This window comes from Bubalus bubalis, chromosome 10 (assembly GCF_019923935.1).
Source record: "Bubalus bubalis isolate 160015118507 breed Murrah chromosome 10, NDDB_SH_1, whole genome shotgun sequence".
NCBI classification, from domain to species: domain Eukaryota; kingdom Metazoa; phylum Chordata; class Mammalia; order Artiodactyla; family Bovidae; genus Bubalus; species Bubalus bubalis.
In genome coordinates, this window is record NC_059166.1 from 88,659,837 (window position 1) to 88,677,993 (window position 18,157).

At 40.1% G+C, this 18,157-nt stretch overlaps 1 protein-coding gene across 5 annotated transcripts in view; it reads right to left on the bottom strand.

The window, feature by feature from the left end:
• MYO6 (myosin VI) overlaps positions 1–18,157 on the bottom strand; it is a 155,838-nt gene that overhangs the window by 48,047 nt on the left and 89,634 nt on the right. For all 5 annotated transcript variants that reach the window (XM_025294855.3, XM_006061992.4, XM_025294859.3 and 2 more), the window contains exons 12-15: positions 15,293–15,437; positions 14,264–14,421; positions 12,846–12,937; positions 10,910–10,982 (exon numbers count right to left, since the gene is read on the bottom strand). In XM_025294855.3, the coding sequence (XP_025150640.3) occupies positions 10,910–10,982; positions 12,846–12,937; positions 14,264–14,421; positions 15,293–15,437 (468 nt within the window). The remainder of the gene's footprint in view (positions 1–10,909; positions 10,983–12,845; positions 12,938–14,263; positions 14,422–15,292; positions 15,438–18,157) is intronic.

The window sequence follows — 18,157 nt, forward strand, 5'->3', positions numbered from 1 at the left end:
GAAGAAGGAACTAGGGGGAAACACAGGAGTGTTAGTACGGCTGTACCTGCCCTCGGCGGGTGGGGGAACTGAAGCAGGGGTCCAATCCCCACATCAGGGCAATTGTCTGAGTCAGAGGAGAAACATTTAAGGCTGAGAGTGAAACAGCTGATCTGTGGCAGCCTAAATGGAATGAGAATCAGACAGTCCTTGCCACAGCCATACATACCCTGGACAGGGATGCAGGTCCCCTGGAAGGGGCAGCAGCTGGAAGCTGGAGTTTAGGGATTGTGGAGCAATCCCAGGGCAAGAGCTGCTGTTGACTGCAGAGAGACAGACCAAGGGGATGTGAGGGAGGAGACTGTGGTGGGAAATGCCTGTGGAGGAAAGCCAGGCAGCCATGGAAGCAAGGCGATACTGCTGAGTCACGCATAGGGGATGGACCCATCACCACAGCCTCTCTCTCCACACGCCAGCATTAGCAGCTGAACAGAGAGGCGGGCCCATCAAATACCTGAGGCACTACAGAGTAGGACCCCAGCCAGGGAGCCCCTTTAAGTGCCCGACACAAGGATATACTGAGTAGGATCCCAGTCATGGGGGCCCCTCTATGTGCTTGACATCCCGAACAACAGAGAAGGACCCCAGGCAAGGGAGCCCTCTAAGTGCATGAATGGGCAGAGCTACAGACAAAGACTGGCCAGAGGCCTTCTGATTGCCAGCTACAAGAGGCTCGAAAAAAGACTCTGAGAGGGCCATAACTCCTGCCAGGGAGGCAGTCCATGTCCCTGCACACTTGGTGCCACCAGGGTCCCCACAAGCCAAGCAGCTGCACCTCACCTCTCACTGGTGAGCTGCCACGGGCAAAAAAAGTCTTGCATCTATGCGCACAGGGTCACTTCAGTCGTGTCTGGACTCTGTAACCCTGTACACTGTGGCCTGCCAGGCTTCTCTGTCAGGGAGCAGGGCTCTCCAGGCAAGAATACTGGAGCATATTGGCCAATACCGGTTGCCATACCCTTTTAGAGCACTGTATTTCCTGCTGCCCTAGCTTCCAACTCCCCTGAGTACCTGGTGCTGCCAGAACCCCTGAGACCCAAGCAGCTGCACCACCTCCACACCTGGCTCTCACGGGGCAAACCCAAGTCCTCCAGGGCAGCCTCAGGAGCAAACCCCAGTGGACGACCCACATGCAGAGATGGAAATAAAACCACAATTGAAACCCGGGTGTAGTGTGGCTGAGGAAGAAGATCTAAAACCTTCCCACTAGCTGTACAAGCTGCAGATTAAATCCTTACACTCATCTAGGCAGACTCTGTGTCTATGGAATATATAAAAGGCCACTGAGAGCTCCCACAAAAGAAAATGCACTAGTCCTGACAGCTGTAGACATTGGAAGCAAGAATGCACAGGAGTAGGACCAGATTAGAATGTGAGCTGCCCCGACAGCAGGTTCAGAGATCAGCACAGTGTTGGAGGGCATCCTACAGAGGTGAGGTGGACTGTGACTTCCAGCGAGGGAGAGTACTCTGAAAGCAGTGACCCAAGAAAAACATTTATTATTCTTATGTTTGACTTATTCTGTAGATTCTTTTGGATTTTTTTTCTTTTTTCCCCCTTCCCCCATCTCTGTTGCAGTTGTCGATTTTATTGGCACTATGAAACCTAATTAAGCTTTTGAGCTTTTCTTTTTTTCCTCAGTTACATTTTTTATCATTGTTATAAACCTCTGCCTCTACACTGGGCTTTTTCAGTTTTGTGGAGTTTTCCTTTTTTTTTTTTTTTCCTAATTTTTTAATATTACTTTTTAATTTTTTAAACCTATTATTTTTCCTACATTTATCCCTTTGCTTCTCCTACTGTTCTTTTCCCCTTTCAATTAATCCTTAATGTACATAAATCTTATTTACCTTTATTTAACTTTGTATATCTATTCCTTCTTTCCTTACATCTCAACATATTTGTTAATTTTATTTTCATTGTTTTATTCCCCAGTTGGCACCTTGCTTTAGTTTTGTTTTCCAGTTTGTGCTTCAGTTAATTTTGTTCTGGTAGATACAATTTTTGGTTTCCTTTGTTCACCAGGTCAGTCTATTGTACTTTATTTTTGTTGGAATGCTTTGATTTTGCTTATGGGTGGATATGTATATGTGTTTATTCAGTCACACTTTTTATTGTTGTTATAAACCTCTGCCTCTACACTGGATTTCTGCAGTTCTGTGGAGTTTTCCTTTTTTTGTTCCTTTTTCTTTCTTTACTTTTTTTTCTCTTCTCTTTTTTACAATTTTTAATTTTTTTAAACCTATTATATATTTTCTACATTTATTCCTTTGTTTGCCTTTCCTACTGTTCTTTCCCCCTCACAGTTAATGTTTAATGTATATAAATCTTCTTCATCTACCTCTATTTAACTTTGCATATCTATTCTTTCTTTCTTTTCTTTCCTTCCTTTCCTCTCAACACATTTGTTAGTTTTGTTTTCATAGCTTTATTCCCCACTTGCAACCTTGCATTAGTTTTGTTTTCCAGTTTCTGCTTTAGTTAGTTTTGTTCTTAACTGGTAAATATAATTTTTGATTTCCTTTGTTCACTGGGTCAATCTACTATACTTTATTTTTCCTGGACTGTTTTGTCTTTGCTCATGGGTGTATATGTATATGTGTATGTTCCATTTTTTAAAATTATTATTTGCCCAATTTTGTAACTGCCATTTGTCTGGGGTTCATCTTTGGTTTCTCATTTTTGGATATTTGTTTTAATCTCACTTAATGTCATAACAAACCACTTGTGGAATCTTCATTCCTGACCAGAGATCAAGCCCTGAGCCTTTGGAGTGGGAACACTGACTCCAAGACCCTAAACTACAAGAGAACTAACCCTGCTGTTGCTGCTGCTAAGTCACTTCAGTTGTGTCCAACTCTGTGCGACCCCAAAGACGGCAGCCCACCAGGCTCCCCCATCCCTGGGATTCTCCAGGTAAGAACACTGTAGTGGGTTGCATTTCCTTCTCCAATGCATGAAAGTAAAAAGTGAAAGTGAAGTTGCTCAGTTGTGTCCAACTCCTAAGCGACCCCATGAACTGCAGCCTACCAGGCTCCTCCATCCATGGGAGTATCAAATAGTGAGAACTCACACAAAGGAAACCACTTGAATACAAGGCCCAGCATCACCCAACCACGAGTAGTACCCTGTGCAGGATGCCTCATCTGAACAACAAACAGAACAAAAATACAAACCCAATCATCAGCATACAGGATTACCATATCACTTTGCCTTGTCCATCAGAGGAAAAAGAAAGAAAGAAACAAACAAACAAAACCTCAGCATAAATCTCACCCTATACGAAGCTTACACAAACCCCTGGACCAAACTTAGGAGGGCAGAAACCAAAAAAGGAAGAAAGAATTCAAACTTGAAGCCTGGAAAAAGCAGACCTCAAATACAATAAGTTAAAAAAAAATAATGACAAGGCAGAGAAATACTACACAAATGAAGGAACAAACCAGAAATGTAGCAGTCCAAATAAATGAAGAGGAAACAGCCAAACTACTTAAAAAAGAATTCAGAATAATGATAGTAAAGATCATCAAAAACCTTGAAAACAAAATGGAGAAAATGCAGGAATCAATTAACACACATCTAGAAGAATTAAAGAATAAACACACAGAAACACATAACACATGTACTGAAATTAAAAATACTCTAGGAATAATCAATAGCAGAATATCTGAAGCAGAAGGAATCAGTGAGCTAGAAGAAAAAATGGTGGCAATAACTTCTGAAGAGCAGATAAAAGTAAAAAGAATGAAAAGAACTGAGGATAGTCTCAGAGACCTCAGAGACAGTATCAAAAGCACCAACATTTGAATTAAACATTCAAAGAAGAAGAGAAGAAAGGGGTATGAGAAAACTTTTAAGAGGTTATAGTTGAAAATTTCCCCAACATGGAAAAAGAAATAGTCAATCAACTCCAAAAGGCACAGAGTCCATACCGGATAAACCCAAGGAGAAACACGCCAAGACCCATACTAATGAAACTAACAAAGACTAAACACAAAGAAAGAATATTAAAAGCAGCAAGGGAGAAGCAATAAGTGACATACAAGGGAAACCCCATATGCATAACAGCTGATCTTTCAGCAGAAACTCTGCAGGCCAGAAGGGAATGGCAGGATATATTTAAAGTTCTGAAAGGGAAAAATCTACCACCAAGATTACTGTAGCTGGCAAGGATCTCATTCAAAACTGCTAGAGAATTCAAAAGCTTTTTCAGCCAAGCAAAAGTTAAGAGAATTCAGTACCACCAAACCAGCTTTACAACAAATGTTAAAGGGATTTATATAGTCAAGAAATAGAAGAGAAGAAAAAGATTTACAAAGTCAACCCCAAACAATTAAGAGAATGGCAATAGGAATATATATATCAATAACTATTTAAAATGTAAATAGATGAAATGCTCGAACCAAAAGACACAGACTCACTGAATGGATACAAAAACAAGACCCATATATGCTGTCTGCAGGAAATCTACTTCAGACCTCAAGACACATATGTACTGAAAGTGAGAGGATGGAAAAATATATTCTACCTAAATAGGAAGGAAAAGAAAGCTGGAGTAGAAATCTTCATATAAGATAAAATAGACCTTAAAATAAAGATTACAAGCGCGGGCAGCTGCAATGGTGCACAAGAGCAGCGGAAAGGAGCTACACCACGTCCGAGGTCAGGGGTGGAGCCCGGGAGGAGCTACCCCGTGCTGAAGGTAAGGAGCAGCAGCTGCACTTTGCTGGAGCAGCCATGAAGAGATACCCCACGTCCAAGGTAAGAGAAAACCAAGTAAGAGGCAGGCACTGAGAGAGGGCATCAGAGGGCAGACACACTGAAACCACAATCACAGACAACTAGCCAATCTGACCACATGGACCACAGCCTGGTCTAACTCAATGAAACTAAGCCATGCCCTGTGGGGCCACCCAAGATGGTCAGGTCATGGTGGAGAGGTCTAATAGAATGTGGTCCATTGGAGAAGGGAATAGCAAACCACTTCAGTATTCTTGCCTTGAGAACCCCATGAACAGTATGAAAAGGCAAAATGATAGGATACTGAAAGATAAACTCCCCAGGTCGGTAGGTGCCCAATATGCTACTGGAGATCAGTGGAGAAATAACTCCAGAAAGAATGAAGAGACAGAGCCAAAGCAAAAACAATACCCAGATGTGGATGGTACTGGTGATAGACACAAGGTTTGATGTTATAAAGAGCAGTACTGCATACGAACCTGGAATGTTAGGTCCAGGTTGGGTCTAGGTCTAGAGCAAATTGGAAGCGGTCAAACAGGAGATGACAAGAGTGAACATCGGCCTTCTAGGAATCAGCAAACTAAGATGGACGGGAACGGGTGAATTTAACTCAGAAGACCATTATATCTACTACTGTGGGCAGGAATCCCTTAGAAGAAATGGAGTAGCCATCATGGTCAACAAAAGAGTCCGAAATGCAGTACTTGGATGCAATCTCAAAAATGACAGAATGATCTCTGTTTGTTTCCAAGGCAAACCATTCAATATCACAGTCATCCAAGTCTATGCCTCAACCAGTAACGCTGAAGAAGCTGAAGTTGAACAGTTCTTTAAAGACCTACAAGACCTTCTAGAACTAACACCCAAAAAAGATGTCCTTTTCATTATAGGGGACTGGAATGCAAAAGTAGGAAGTCAAGAAACACCTAGGGTAACAAGCAAATTTGGCCTTGGAATATGGAATGAAGCAGGGCAAAGGCTAATAGACTTCTGCCAAGAGAATGTACTGGTCATAGCAAACACCCTCTTCCAACAACACAAGAGAAGACTCTACACATGGACATCACCAGATGGTCGACACTGAAATCAGATTCATTATATTTATAATATAAAATTGATTATATTATATTTCTTTGCAGCCAAAGATGGAGAAGCTCTATACAGTCAACAAAAACAAGACCAGGAGCTGACTATGGCTCAGATCATGAACTCCTTATTGCCAAATTCACAATGAAATTGAAGTAAGTTGGGAAAACCACTAGACCATTCAGGTATGACCTAAATCAAATCCCTTATGATTATACAGTGGAAGTGAGAAATAGATTTAAGGGCCTAGATCTGATAGAGTGCCTGATGAACTATGGACTGAGGTTCGTGACATTGTACAGGAGACAGGGATCAAGACCATCCCCATGGAAAAGAAATGCAAAAAAGCAAAATGGCTGTCTGGGGAGGCCTTACAAATAGCTGTGAAAAGAAGAGAAGCAAAAAGCAAATGAGAAAAGAAAAGATATAAGCATCTGAATGCAGAGTTCCAAAGAATAACAAGAAGAGATAGGAAAGCCTTCTTCAGCGATCAATGCAAAGAAATAGAGGAAAACAACAGAATGGGAAAGACTAGAAATCTCTTCAAGAAAATTAGAGATACCAAGGGAACGTTTCATGCAAAGATGGGCTCAATAAAGGACAGAAATGGTATGGACCTAACAGAAGCAGAAGATATTAAGAAGAGATGGCAAGAATACACAGAAGAACTGTACAAAAAAGATCTTCACAACCCAGATAATCACGATGGTGTGATCACTGACCTAGAGCCAGACATCCTGGAATGTGAAGTCAAGTGGGCCTTAGAAAGGATCACTACGAACAAAGCTAGTGGAGGTGATGGAATTCCAGTGAAGCTATTTCAAATCCTGAAAGATGATGCTGTGAAAGTGTGGCACTCAATATGCCAGCAAATTTGGAAAACTCAGCAGTGGCCACGGGACTGGAAAATGTCAGTTTTTATTCCAATCCCAAAGAAAGGCAATGCCAAAGAATGCTCAAACTACCGAACAATTACACTCATCTCACATGCTAGTAAAGTTATGCTCAAAATTCTCCAAGCCAGGCTTCAGCAATATGTGAACCGTGAACTTCCTGATGTTCAAGCTGGTTTTAGAAAAGGCAGAGGAACCAGAGACCAAATTGCCAACATCAGCTGGATCATCGAAAAAGAAAGAGAGTTCCAGAAAAACATCTATTTCTGCTTTACTGACTACGCCAAAGCCTTTGACTGTGTGGATCAAATAAATTGTGGAAAATTCTGAAAGAGATGGGAATACCAGACCACCGGACCTGCCTCTTGAGAAATCTGTATGCAGGTCAGGAAGCAACAGTTAGAACTGGACATGGAACAACAGACTGGTTCCAAATAGGAAAAGGAGTACGTCAAGGCTGTATATTGTCACCCTGCTTATTTAACTTCTATGCAGAGTACATCATGAGAAATGCTGGGCTGGAAGAAGCACAAGCTGGAATCAAGATTGCTGGGAGAAATATCAGTAACCTCAGATATGCGGATGACACCACCTTATGGTTGAAAGTGAAGAGGAACTAAAAAGCCTCTTGATGAAAGTGAAAGAGGAGAGTGAAAAAGTTGGCTTAAAACTCAACATTCAGAAAACGAAGATCATGGCATCTGGTCCCATCACTTCATGGGAAATAGATGTGGAAACAGTGTCAGACTTTATTTTTTGGGGCTCCAAAATCACGGCAGATGGTGACCGCAGCCATGAAATTAAAAGATGCTTACTCCTTGGAAGAAGAGTTATGACCAACCTAGATAGCATATTCAAAAGCAGAGACATTACTTTGCCAACAAAGGTCCGTCTAGTCAAGACTATGTTTTTTCCAGTGGTCATGTCTGGATGTGAGAGTTGGACTGTGAAGAAGGCTGATCGCCGAAGAATTGATGCTTTTGAACTGTGGTGTTGGAGAAGACTCTTGAGAGTCCCTTGGACTGCAAGGAGATCCAACCAGTCCATTCTGAAGGAGATCAGCCCTGGGATTTCTTTGGAAGGAATGATGCTGAAGCTGAAACTCCAGTACTTTGGCCACCGCATGCGAAGAGTTGACTCATTGGAAAAGACTCTGATGCTGGGAGGGATTGGGGGCAGGAGGAGAAGGGGACGACAGAGGATGAGATGGCTGGATGGCATCACTGACTCGATGGACGTGAGTCTGAGTGAACTCCGGGGGTTGGTGATGGACAGGGAGGCCTGGCGTGCTGCGATTCATGGGGTTGCAAAGAGTCGGACACAACTAAGCGACTGAACTGAATGAAAGAAATCCAAGATGACATAAACAGATAGAGAGCCATTGCATGTTCCTGGGTAGGAAGAATCAATATTGTGAAAATGACTATACTACCAAATGCAATCTACAGATTCAATGTGATCCCTATCTAATTACCAATGGCATTTTTCACAGAACTAGAACAAAAAATTTCACAATTCATATGGAAACACAAAAGATCCCAAATAGCCAAAGCAGTCTTGAGAAAGAATAATGCAGCTAAAGGAATCAACCTTCCTGACTTCAAATTATACTACAAAGCTACAGTCATCAAGACAGTGTGGTACTGGCACAGAAACAGAAATATAGACAAATGGAACAAGACAGAAAGCCCAGAAATAAACCCGTGCACCTATGGGTACCTTATTTTTGACAAAGGAGGCAAGAATATACAGTGGAGCAAAGACAGCCTCTTTGATAAATGGTGCTGGGAAAACTGGACAGTTACATGTAAAAGAATGAAGTCAGAACACTTCCTAACATCATACACAAAGATAAGCTCAAAATGGATTAAAGATCTAAATGTAAGACCAGAAATTATAAAACTCTTAGAGGAAAACATAGGCAGAGCACTCGGTGGCATAAATCAAAGCAAGATCGTCTATGACCCACCTCTTAGAATAACAGAAATAAAAACAAAAGTAAACAAGTGGGACCTGATTAAACTTAAAAGCTTTTTCACAGCAAAGGAAACTAGAAGCAAGGTGAAAAGACAACTGTCAGAATGGGAGAAAATAATAGCAAATGAAACAACTGACAAAGGATTTATCTCCAAAATATACAAGCAGCTCATACAACTCAATATCAAAAAAAACAAACAACCCGATCAAAATGTGGGAAAAGAGCTAAACACACATTTCTCCAAGGAAGACATACAGATGACTAATAAACACATGAAAAGATGCTCAACATCGCTCATTATTAGAAAAATGCAAATCAAAACCACAGTGAGATTATCAAGTCACATCAGTCAGAATGGCCACCATCAAAAAGTCTAGAAACAATAAATGCTGGAGAGGGTGTGGAATGTTCTTGCTCTGTTGGTGGGAATGTAAATTGATACAGCCACTATAGAAGAAGGTATGGAGATTCCTTAAAAAACTAGGAATAAAACCACCATATGACCTTGCAATCCCACTTCGAGGCATATACCCTGAGGAAACCAAAATTGAAAAAGACACATGTATCCCATTGTTCATTGCAGCACTATTTACAATAGATAGAACATGGAAGCAACCTAGATTTCCTTCAACAGATGAATGGACAAAGAAGTTGTAGTACATATACACAATGAAATATTACTCAGCCATAAAAAGGAACGCCTTTGAGTCAGTTCTAATGAAGTAGATGAACCTAGAACTTATTATACAGAGTGAAGTAAGACAGAAAGAGAAAGATAAATATTGCATTCTAATGCATATATACAGAATGCAGAAAAATGGCTGAAGAATTTATTTACAGGGCAGCAATGGAGAAACAGACAGAGAATAGACTTATGGACATGGGGAGAGGGTAGGAGAGGGTGAGATGTATGGAAAGAGTAACCTGGAAACTTACACTACCATGTGTAAAATAGATAGACATGGGGAATTTGCTGTATGGCTTAAGAAATTCAAACAGGGGCTATGTATCAACCTAGAGGGGTGAGATGGGAGGGAGGCTCAGAAGGGAGGCGATATATGTATACCTATGGCTGATTCGTGTTGAGGTTTGATAGAAAACAACAAAATTCTGTAAAGCAATTATCCTTCAATTAAAAAATTAATTAATTAATTATAAATAACAGCTACAGGACACAGGAAGAGAAATCAAGACTTAACTGCACTGGTCAGAGAAAGATGCGTCTTGGGCAGTTAGTGGGGGTGAAGGGGGGCACACTGACTGAGCTGTAAACGCGAGTATTCTGACAGATGCAGCACGTGGATGTGGGCAGAAAGGTAAACCAAAGGGGAGCGTTCCAGCCAAGACATCCAATGACACATCAGAGGCACAAAGGTCTGAGAAAGGACAAGGTACGTGGAGGGATATGCTAAGTGGATGAGGCAGGATATGAAAGTCCTTAGAGAAGTTATATAAATGTAAAGTATTATCATTGTGACTGTGTTGTTGTTGTTACCACTGTTGTTCTCTCTTGTCCAAATCTTGCAAGAGTTACTGGCTCAATTGTCAAATTCCACTTTCACAGCAAGGTTTACCCAACAGCTGATTTTAGAGGTTGGCTGGAAGGAAAAGACAGCCTGAGCACCAGCTGGGTGACAACAGGGCAAGGTCTCTCTACCAACAGCAGCCCAGGAAAGAGACTGTTCTCCTGCTGCGTGGCATTATCTGAGGGGACCCACTGAACTTGTGAGGCCTGCTTGCCGCCAGTTGGAGGGTAGAGCCGATGTCCAGAGAACAGAGACGAAGAACGGCAGACGCTGAGCCAAGACCCTGCAGACCCCGCGGGGACCTTGCTATACCACGGGCTTCCTCACGCCAAGTAAGGAATCTCTTCACTGCTTAAACAGTTTTGTTTCCTCCTTAACCTAGCCACGTGTTAACTGTTTAAGAAAGAAAATGCCCATCACAGTAAACAGAAGAAATTTTCAGAATACTTTCAATATAGCTGAATTTGGTGCCTTCATGTGAAAAAACAACTTCCTAGCAGTGCTAGAATCAGGAGTATAATCAGGAGATATCAATATTACCAGGAGACAATCAGGAGTATCAACCACAGAGCATAGAAGAATGACTAGTGAAAACATTCACTGTATCTCCCCATAATTCCCCAAAATGGAGTAAAAACAACACATACCTATACAGTCCTGATTATCCACATAATGCACTTCATTCACACCTAAACCTTCCTTTTGATAGAGTTCTTGTTCCTAGAAAGAAATAATCATAATCACAGATATGGAGATGCCATGTGAGAGGACAGACTCACAGTTTGGTGCCAGATATAATAATAACATTTATTAATTAGTCAGTGTACAAAGGTTCACACCAAATGATTTGGTAACTGAGAAGTCTTACAAAACGTTAGGGAAGAAAAATCCTTGCCCCTAAGGCAAGGTGAAATCACAACTTCAATGGCCAACGTAACATACGGTTTACATATGTGGAAACGTTCCCTCACAGATAAGCACGCTTTCCCTGAAATACCCTGGGCAGCCAGGCACAGACAACAGGGATCTGTTAATAATCACTCAAACCCAAGACAACACCAGGGCAGGCAGGCAGGAATTTTATCACAGATGAGTGAGCAATGCAATGAACTCAGGGTTATGTATATTTCTTATTTTTCCCCCTGAATGTTTAAATATTTCCTCCTAAGAGACATACTAGCAGAAGGTTCTGTCATTCTAGGAGGCAGTGTCCACTTGAACTCAATCTGAATCTGAAATTCACTTTTATTTTAAAGAACTGTTATAAACATAAATCAAGACTGTCTCCTCTTCATGCAGTTTCTAGATAAAGCTTGCTGGGCTGGAAGGAAGGGAAGAATTAAGGCAGGTTATGTGAGAAGCATACATGCCAACCTTCACACAGTAATGGAAGGACTAAGGCAGCCGGAGGAAACATTTTCAGAGAAACCCTCTTAACTGCTAAGTACTTGTTTTCATCTGTTTGTTTATGCCAGAACTGGCTTAACTATAATATATAAGGAGAGGTATAAAAGTTGGAATGTGCTGGGAAATCCAAAAGGACAAAAACATAGTAAGAAAGGAGGAAAAGATGAATGGGATGGGAGCAGGAAAGAAAGGATTTCACATTTCAAGTCCAGATTCAGAGGGGAGCTCAGAAAACAGCAGTGCTAATATGAAGGGAACCAGCAGCCAGGAAGGTGGGTGTAGACCTGCAGAAGTCACTGAACTGCCGTGGTTTCTTCATCTGTAAAACAAAGGGCTGGACTAGATTAACGGAGGAATTTTGAGTTCCCTTTAACTCTATTTGCTTCACCCAGGAAAATACATCTCAAACAGCTCAAAGGAAGGAAAGGGAAGAGTATTAGTAGGAAACAGCAGAAAATTCAAAATACAAGGTAAAAAATGGTGAGACTAATCACAAATCTACTGATTCAAAGTTACCTATACTTACTGTGCACTGTTAAGTGTCACAAAGGAACTTTCCTAAGACCTGAGACTGTAAGTGCAGGACAGGTCCACAGTTACCTACTATGAGTAGTAGCGGGAAGTTCCTTACCCGACCAGAGACGGTGTCCGGCCAAAAACACACCACCAACAGGCCACTGGCAGCGCACAGTGTAACCTGGCAGGGCTAGGGAGGCAGGCCAGGCCAGTGCCCATGGACTCTCCCAACCGGGGGCTCCGCTGCCATGTACAGAGAGAGGGTGAGCAGGTAACGAGTGGGCAGAAGCAGAGACCCAGGGGAAGAGAGGGGTGCCCAGGACTGGGTGAGAGGAGACTGCTGATTGGCAGTGGAGGAGGAGAGACAGCCAAATCAGGAAACGAAACAAGAAGAATTTCAAGTCTAGTAAAAGTCACTAGTAAAAGGCAAGATACCCTCCCTTCTGAGGAGGCGCCTATTTTAGAGCTTTTACTTAGCTTGGTCCCTAAGCTCAGCTCACATCGACACTTAGGATGTGCCCCCACAGCCCACGCAGGGCCTCTCTGATTCCCTGGGCCACCTTACACCACACCCCATCCATCGGGTAACTACAGTCTATCTCTGCACCCTGAAATTTAAAATAGAGGGCTGTTCTTAAATCTAAATTGTACGCCAATTACCTCCTTCAGAATCCTTTCATTAAAAAATTGTTGAAGCTTCTCATTGCAATAGTTGATACAAAATTGTTCAAAACTGTTATGTTCAAAGTACTCTGAAAATAAAACCAGAATCAAGAGTCATCATCAGATCAACTTCATATTAATAAATTTAACTTAGGATAAAATTTTATTGTATCAATGCTTAATTTAACAGTACGTTAAAATGTATGTATAACTGTTTCATAATCCTCAAATGCTCTTATTTCAAGACTTAAATTTTGATAGGCACTAAAATTAAGTATTAGAAACACCTCAGCTTGACAAAAAGTTGTTTGTTAAATAAATATAATATAGTAAAAGATATAAAATATAAGTCACTTGTAACATATTTTTAAGGCACAGGAGTTAGAGCAATCTAAATTGAAGAAAAGGACTTAAAATGTAAGCACTTCATATTTTTCTGTATAATCTGTGAGATTATAGTTAGCAAAAATATTATACCTACTAATGCATTTCTAAAATTAGGAGTTGTATTACATTATTTCTAAGATCCTTGCAGCTTTAAAATGTTATGCCTTTGTGTATTCCTGTGCTGGAACAAACTGGTGCAGACCAGGAAACGCACGTCTGAAGACTGTGAAATTCTCAAGTCAGTAATGAGCGTTTCTCTAGCTCTGAGCAAAAGGTAATGCTTTATTGTAAATGTCAAAATATGTATCACATCAAAAACAAAACTCTGCCCTTCCCCAAAACGTAAGCACTCGTATCTTCTCATGGCACTGCAAACAAACTACAAAGGACACCACTTGTCCACAGACAGAAGGAACGCCGCACTGACAGAGCTCAATAAAAAAGGTCAGACTCGCTGTGGGATTTTTACAACATGGTCATTCCGAACACAGCATTCAGACATCAGTGACTCATTTCATTTCTGGTCATACACACCCACAATTCTTCTCAAATATTTATCTGAATAGCTTCCTCATTCGGTAGAAATTAATTGGAAATAGCTCTCTGTTGACAACTATCAGTCAGGATGAAGTTTTATACACAGTTATGAGTTTGGCCTCTGTGCTGGGTCAACCTGTACCCAGCTCTACACTGGAGTCAATGGTCTTAAGGAGTCAATTCTCTTTATCAGCAACACTGAAGACTTTATTCAGCTCTACTCATTTAAGAGTACTGAGACATGTCTACCCACAGTAGTTTCAATCAATATTTTAAGCATTAGTGTGACCAAAATCCACAAGTCTTTCCTTTTTTTCTGAAACATTTAAATCATATTATGAAATGAAATGATAGTATGGACACATAACTGGAAATACGTTAAGTAAAAGGTACTACAGGGAAAAAAGGTTTTTAAAATTTTAATTATGTGTGGAAAAACTCAGTGTAAAAATATCAAACAGATACAAACTCACAAACAAAACTATATTTACCAAACCCAGCAATATCCAGGACTCCAATAAAATAGGATGATGTTTCAAAAGGAAAACACAGGTTTACTCTGTTGACCACGTGATCAAAAAGATGGCTATAGACAGTCTTTGCCAGGGCATCCCGGGCATTGTTTGCCTGTTCCACTTTCAGGGGTACCCTGTAAAAGAAGACCGAGTCAACAGAAATTCTTCCTAGTAATATGTTATGGAAATAATGCCAGGTTCCCAAGAGCTGAGCACGCACAGTCAACACGAAGGAGAAAATAAACAGCTACAAAATGTCAGATGTGAATGGAAAGAAATAAACAGGGCCAAGTAACATACTACAGGAGAATTATCTATAACTAAAGACCTATTATTGAGTAAAAGAATATTAGGCTCAAAACATCTTTTTAACCTTAATTTTATACCTCACAGTACATGCTGAATACACAAAAAATTTATTCAAAGGAATAATCTTCCAGGTGACTTTCTTAAATGCAAAAGAAACTGTGTTTAATTCCAGTATTAATTATACTTAATTAATATACTTAATACTTAATAAAGTATTAATAATACTTTAATACTTGAATCTCTTCTAAACAGTGGTTTCCCAACTTACATTTCTTGCAGAAGAACCCTTTCCTAAAGGGACTCTTACGTGGACACTCCATCCATAAAACACAGAACTGCTTTAGCACACAGGGGAAATGGAGCGGAGGACCACACCCGGGGCTTTTACCAGCCTTCCCGTGGCCTCCAGAAATGTCTCTGAAGGACCACGCTACTGCAGGCACAGATTTTCTTCATCATAACAATAACTGGGAATTAGCTTAGCAGAGAACCAGGCTAAACATATCTTGCTAATATTTCTGAAAGTAAGTTATGGGATTTTCTGTGTAGCTAAAAGGGTTTTTTTTATCCTTACTTTTTAAATGTATTGAAATGTTTTGATACACTCCTTTGCCTTACTCAGCAAGGAACAGAGACAGGATCTGGCTTTTCCCTCACAAGGCAGGACCTGCAGGGAGCAGTGAGCAGGGGACTTACTTTATCACTGTTCCTTTGGTGCCCCCTGCTGTTGTCAGCATGACTCTTGTAGTTAAACTTACACGAAGATCATCTTGATCCAGACCCAGTAATTCAGCACAATATTCCAATGACTGAGTAGATTTATTCTTCAGATTACAACCACCTAACGAAAACATATTTTAATTTGCAATTAATAAACATTACATGAGATTTTCAAGATGCATTTCTTAGGAAATACACTTCACTGACATACAGCTATGAACAAGACAAGGCTTATTTGTGACTTTTAATTTCACCTCCCTCGTTCCCCACCCTTGTCAGACACTCATACTGCCAAGGTCACTGGGCAACTCATTCAGGGCAGCCCATGACACAATCCTTTCAGCCCATCAAAATTTTAACCTATCAGGGTTTCATTTTTCATGACCCTGCAAGGGAAATAAACTAATGATAGATTACAAACCTTGTTAATATATTAAATCTCTGGAGTCATGGAATGCCTTATCACTAAAACTCATATGACTGCAGAAAACGTTAAGGAGTAATTTCAGTGGTAAGCGTCATGACATCAGTGTGGGTGTGGATGTGTGTCTAGGGGCGGGTGTGAGTGCGCACACACGCATGGGCTGGTGACACTCGGGGACAAAGGAGGAGGGTGAGGCGGCCACGGCTATTTTTCCTGAACATCATATCTACAGGTTCCTATCATGGAGGCTGTTTCCAGATGCTTCTTATAGAAAGACAGCATACAATAGTGCTTTAGACTCCGGGCTGTTATGGCTCTAGAATTTACTAGTTGTGTGACCTTGAATGAGTTACTTATTATGCTCAGTTTCCTCACCCATATAATAAGGATAGTAACTGTATCAATCTAATAAGGTTGTTATGAAGACTAGTAAGGGTGGATACGTGAATTGCCCGGAAGAGAGTCTGGTGCATAATAAGTACATATAATTATTGTCTTATTATAATAATAAAATAATTAATATTTTTAGGACTGTATAAATGATTCATTTAAGACCAGCTAATTTCAAAATTACAAAGAATGCATGTAATCATATGAGAATTATATCATGACAGGTAAACTATTTAACAGACTGGTCACAGGGGAAATAGACTATGAGATCTCATATGAATAAGGGGTTGTCAAGACAATTCATTGAGGAAAGAATTGCATTTCAAACAAATGGCACTGGACAACTGGATGTCCACAGGCAAAAGAACGTAACTGGACTCCTACTTCATGCCATACACATACAAAGAAATTAACTCAAACTCAAAGACTTCGAGGTAAGAGTTAACACCATTCTCTTAGAAGAATTCAGACATAAATCCATATGATCTTGGACTAGGCTGGTTTCCTAGATATGGCACCATAAACAACAAAAGAAAATAATATGCAAATTGAATTTCATCAAAGTGAAAACCTTTTACATTTCAAAGAACACTATCAAAAATTTAAAAGACAAATCACAGAATGAGAGAAAATACTTGCAAATTATATATCTGATAGGAACTCATATTCAGAATATACTTAAAAATTCTTACAAGTGAATTTTTAAAAGGCAATCAAATAAATGAGTAAAGAATATAAGCAGTCATTTCTCAAAAAAAAGATACACAAATGGCCAATAAAATCATGAAGAAATGCTCAGCAGCTTGATCCATCAGGAAAATGCAAATAAAAACCACAATGAGGCAGCACTTTGCATGCACTAGAGCGGTGAGAATGTAAAACGATTCAGTCACTTTGAAAATCAATAATTCCTCTAAAGGTTAAATATAGAATTACCATATGACTGCAATTCCACTCCTAGGCATACATACAGAGAAATGAAAATATATATGCACACAAAAACCTGCACATGAATGTTTACAGTAGCAATATTCATAATAGCCAAAGGTCGAAGCAACCTAAAAGTTCCTCAAATGACAAACGGATAAAATGTGGTATATATCTGTGCAATGAAGTATTAGTCAGCAAAAAAAGAAATGATGTACTGACAGATGTTTAAACATGAATGAACCTTGAAAACACTACGTTAAGTGAAAGAAACTAGTCACAAAAGAGCCCACATTGTTCGATTTCATTTATATGAAACACCCAGTTGACAGAGACAATGTGGAACAGTGGCTGCCTAGGTATTGGGTGGGTTGGGGAGTAACTAATGAAGGCTATGGAGTTCCTTCTGGAGTGATGACAATGTTCTAAAACTGATTAGAGAGATTATTGTGCAACTCAATACAAATTGCTTCAATAAAGCGGGAAAAAACAATAAGGGAAGAGGAATACTTAGAAGACATATTAAACCTTTAATTCCAGGAAAATAAAATTACTACTAGTTTGTACACACATACACATGATCTAAAATTACATAACTCAAAAAATTTACCACCAATAACTGATCAATTCATGTCAATGCTTCTTTTTTTAACTATTTTGCAAAGTTTGCCTGGAAAATCTCATGAACGGAGGAGCCTGGTAGGCTGCAGTCCATGAGGTCGCTAAGAGTCAGACACAACTGTGCGACTTCACTTTGACTTTTCACTTTCATGCATTGGAGAAGGAAATGGCAACCCACTCCAGTATTCTTGCCTGGAGAATCCCAGGGACAGGGGAGCCTGGTGGGCTGCCATCTGTGGAGTCTCACAGAGTTGGATACAACTGAAGCGACTTAGCAGCAGCAGCAGCAGCATAAAATATTTATGGTGGTAAATTAAAAGTTTTTTAAAACATTAAGAGTTTCAAAAATGCAAAAAAAAAAACACTATAAAATAATGTAAGGCTTTCATGTCACACCTTCTAAAAATGAACTTCTTTGAACAATTTTTTACAATTGTTCTTATAATAACGTATATCTCGTTATGTGGAATTTTAAAAAC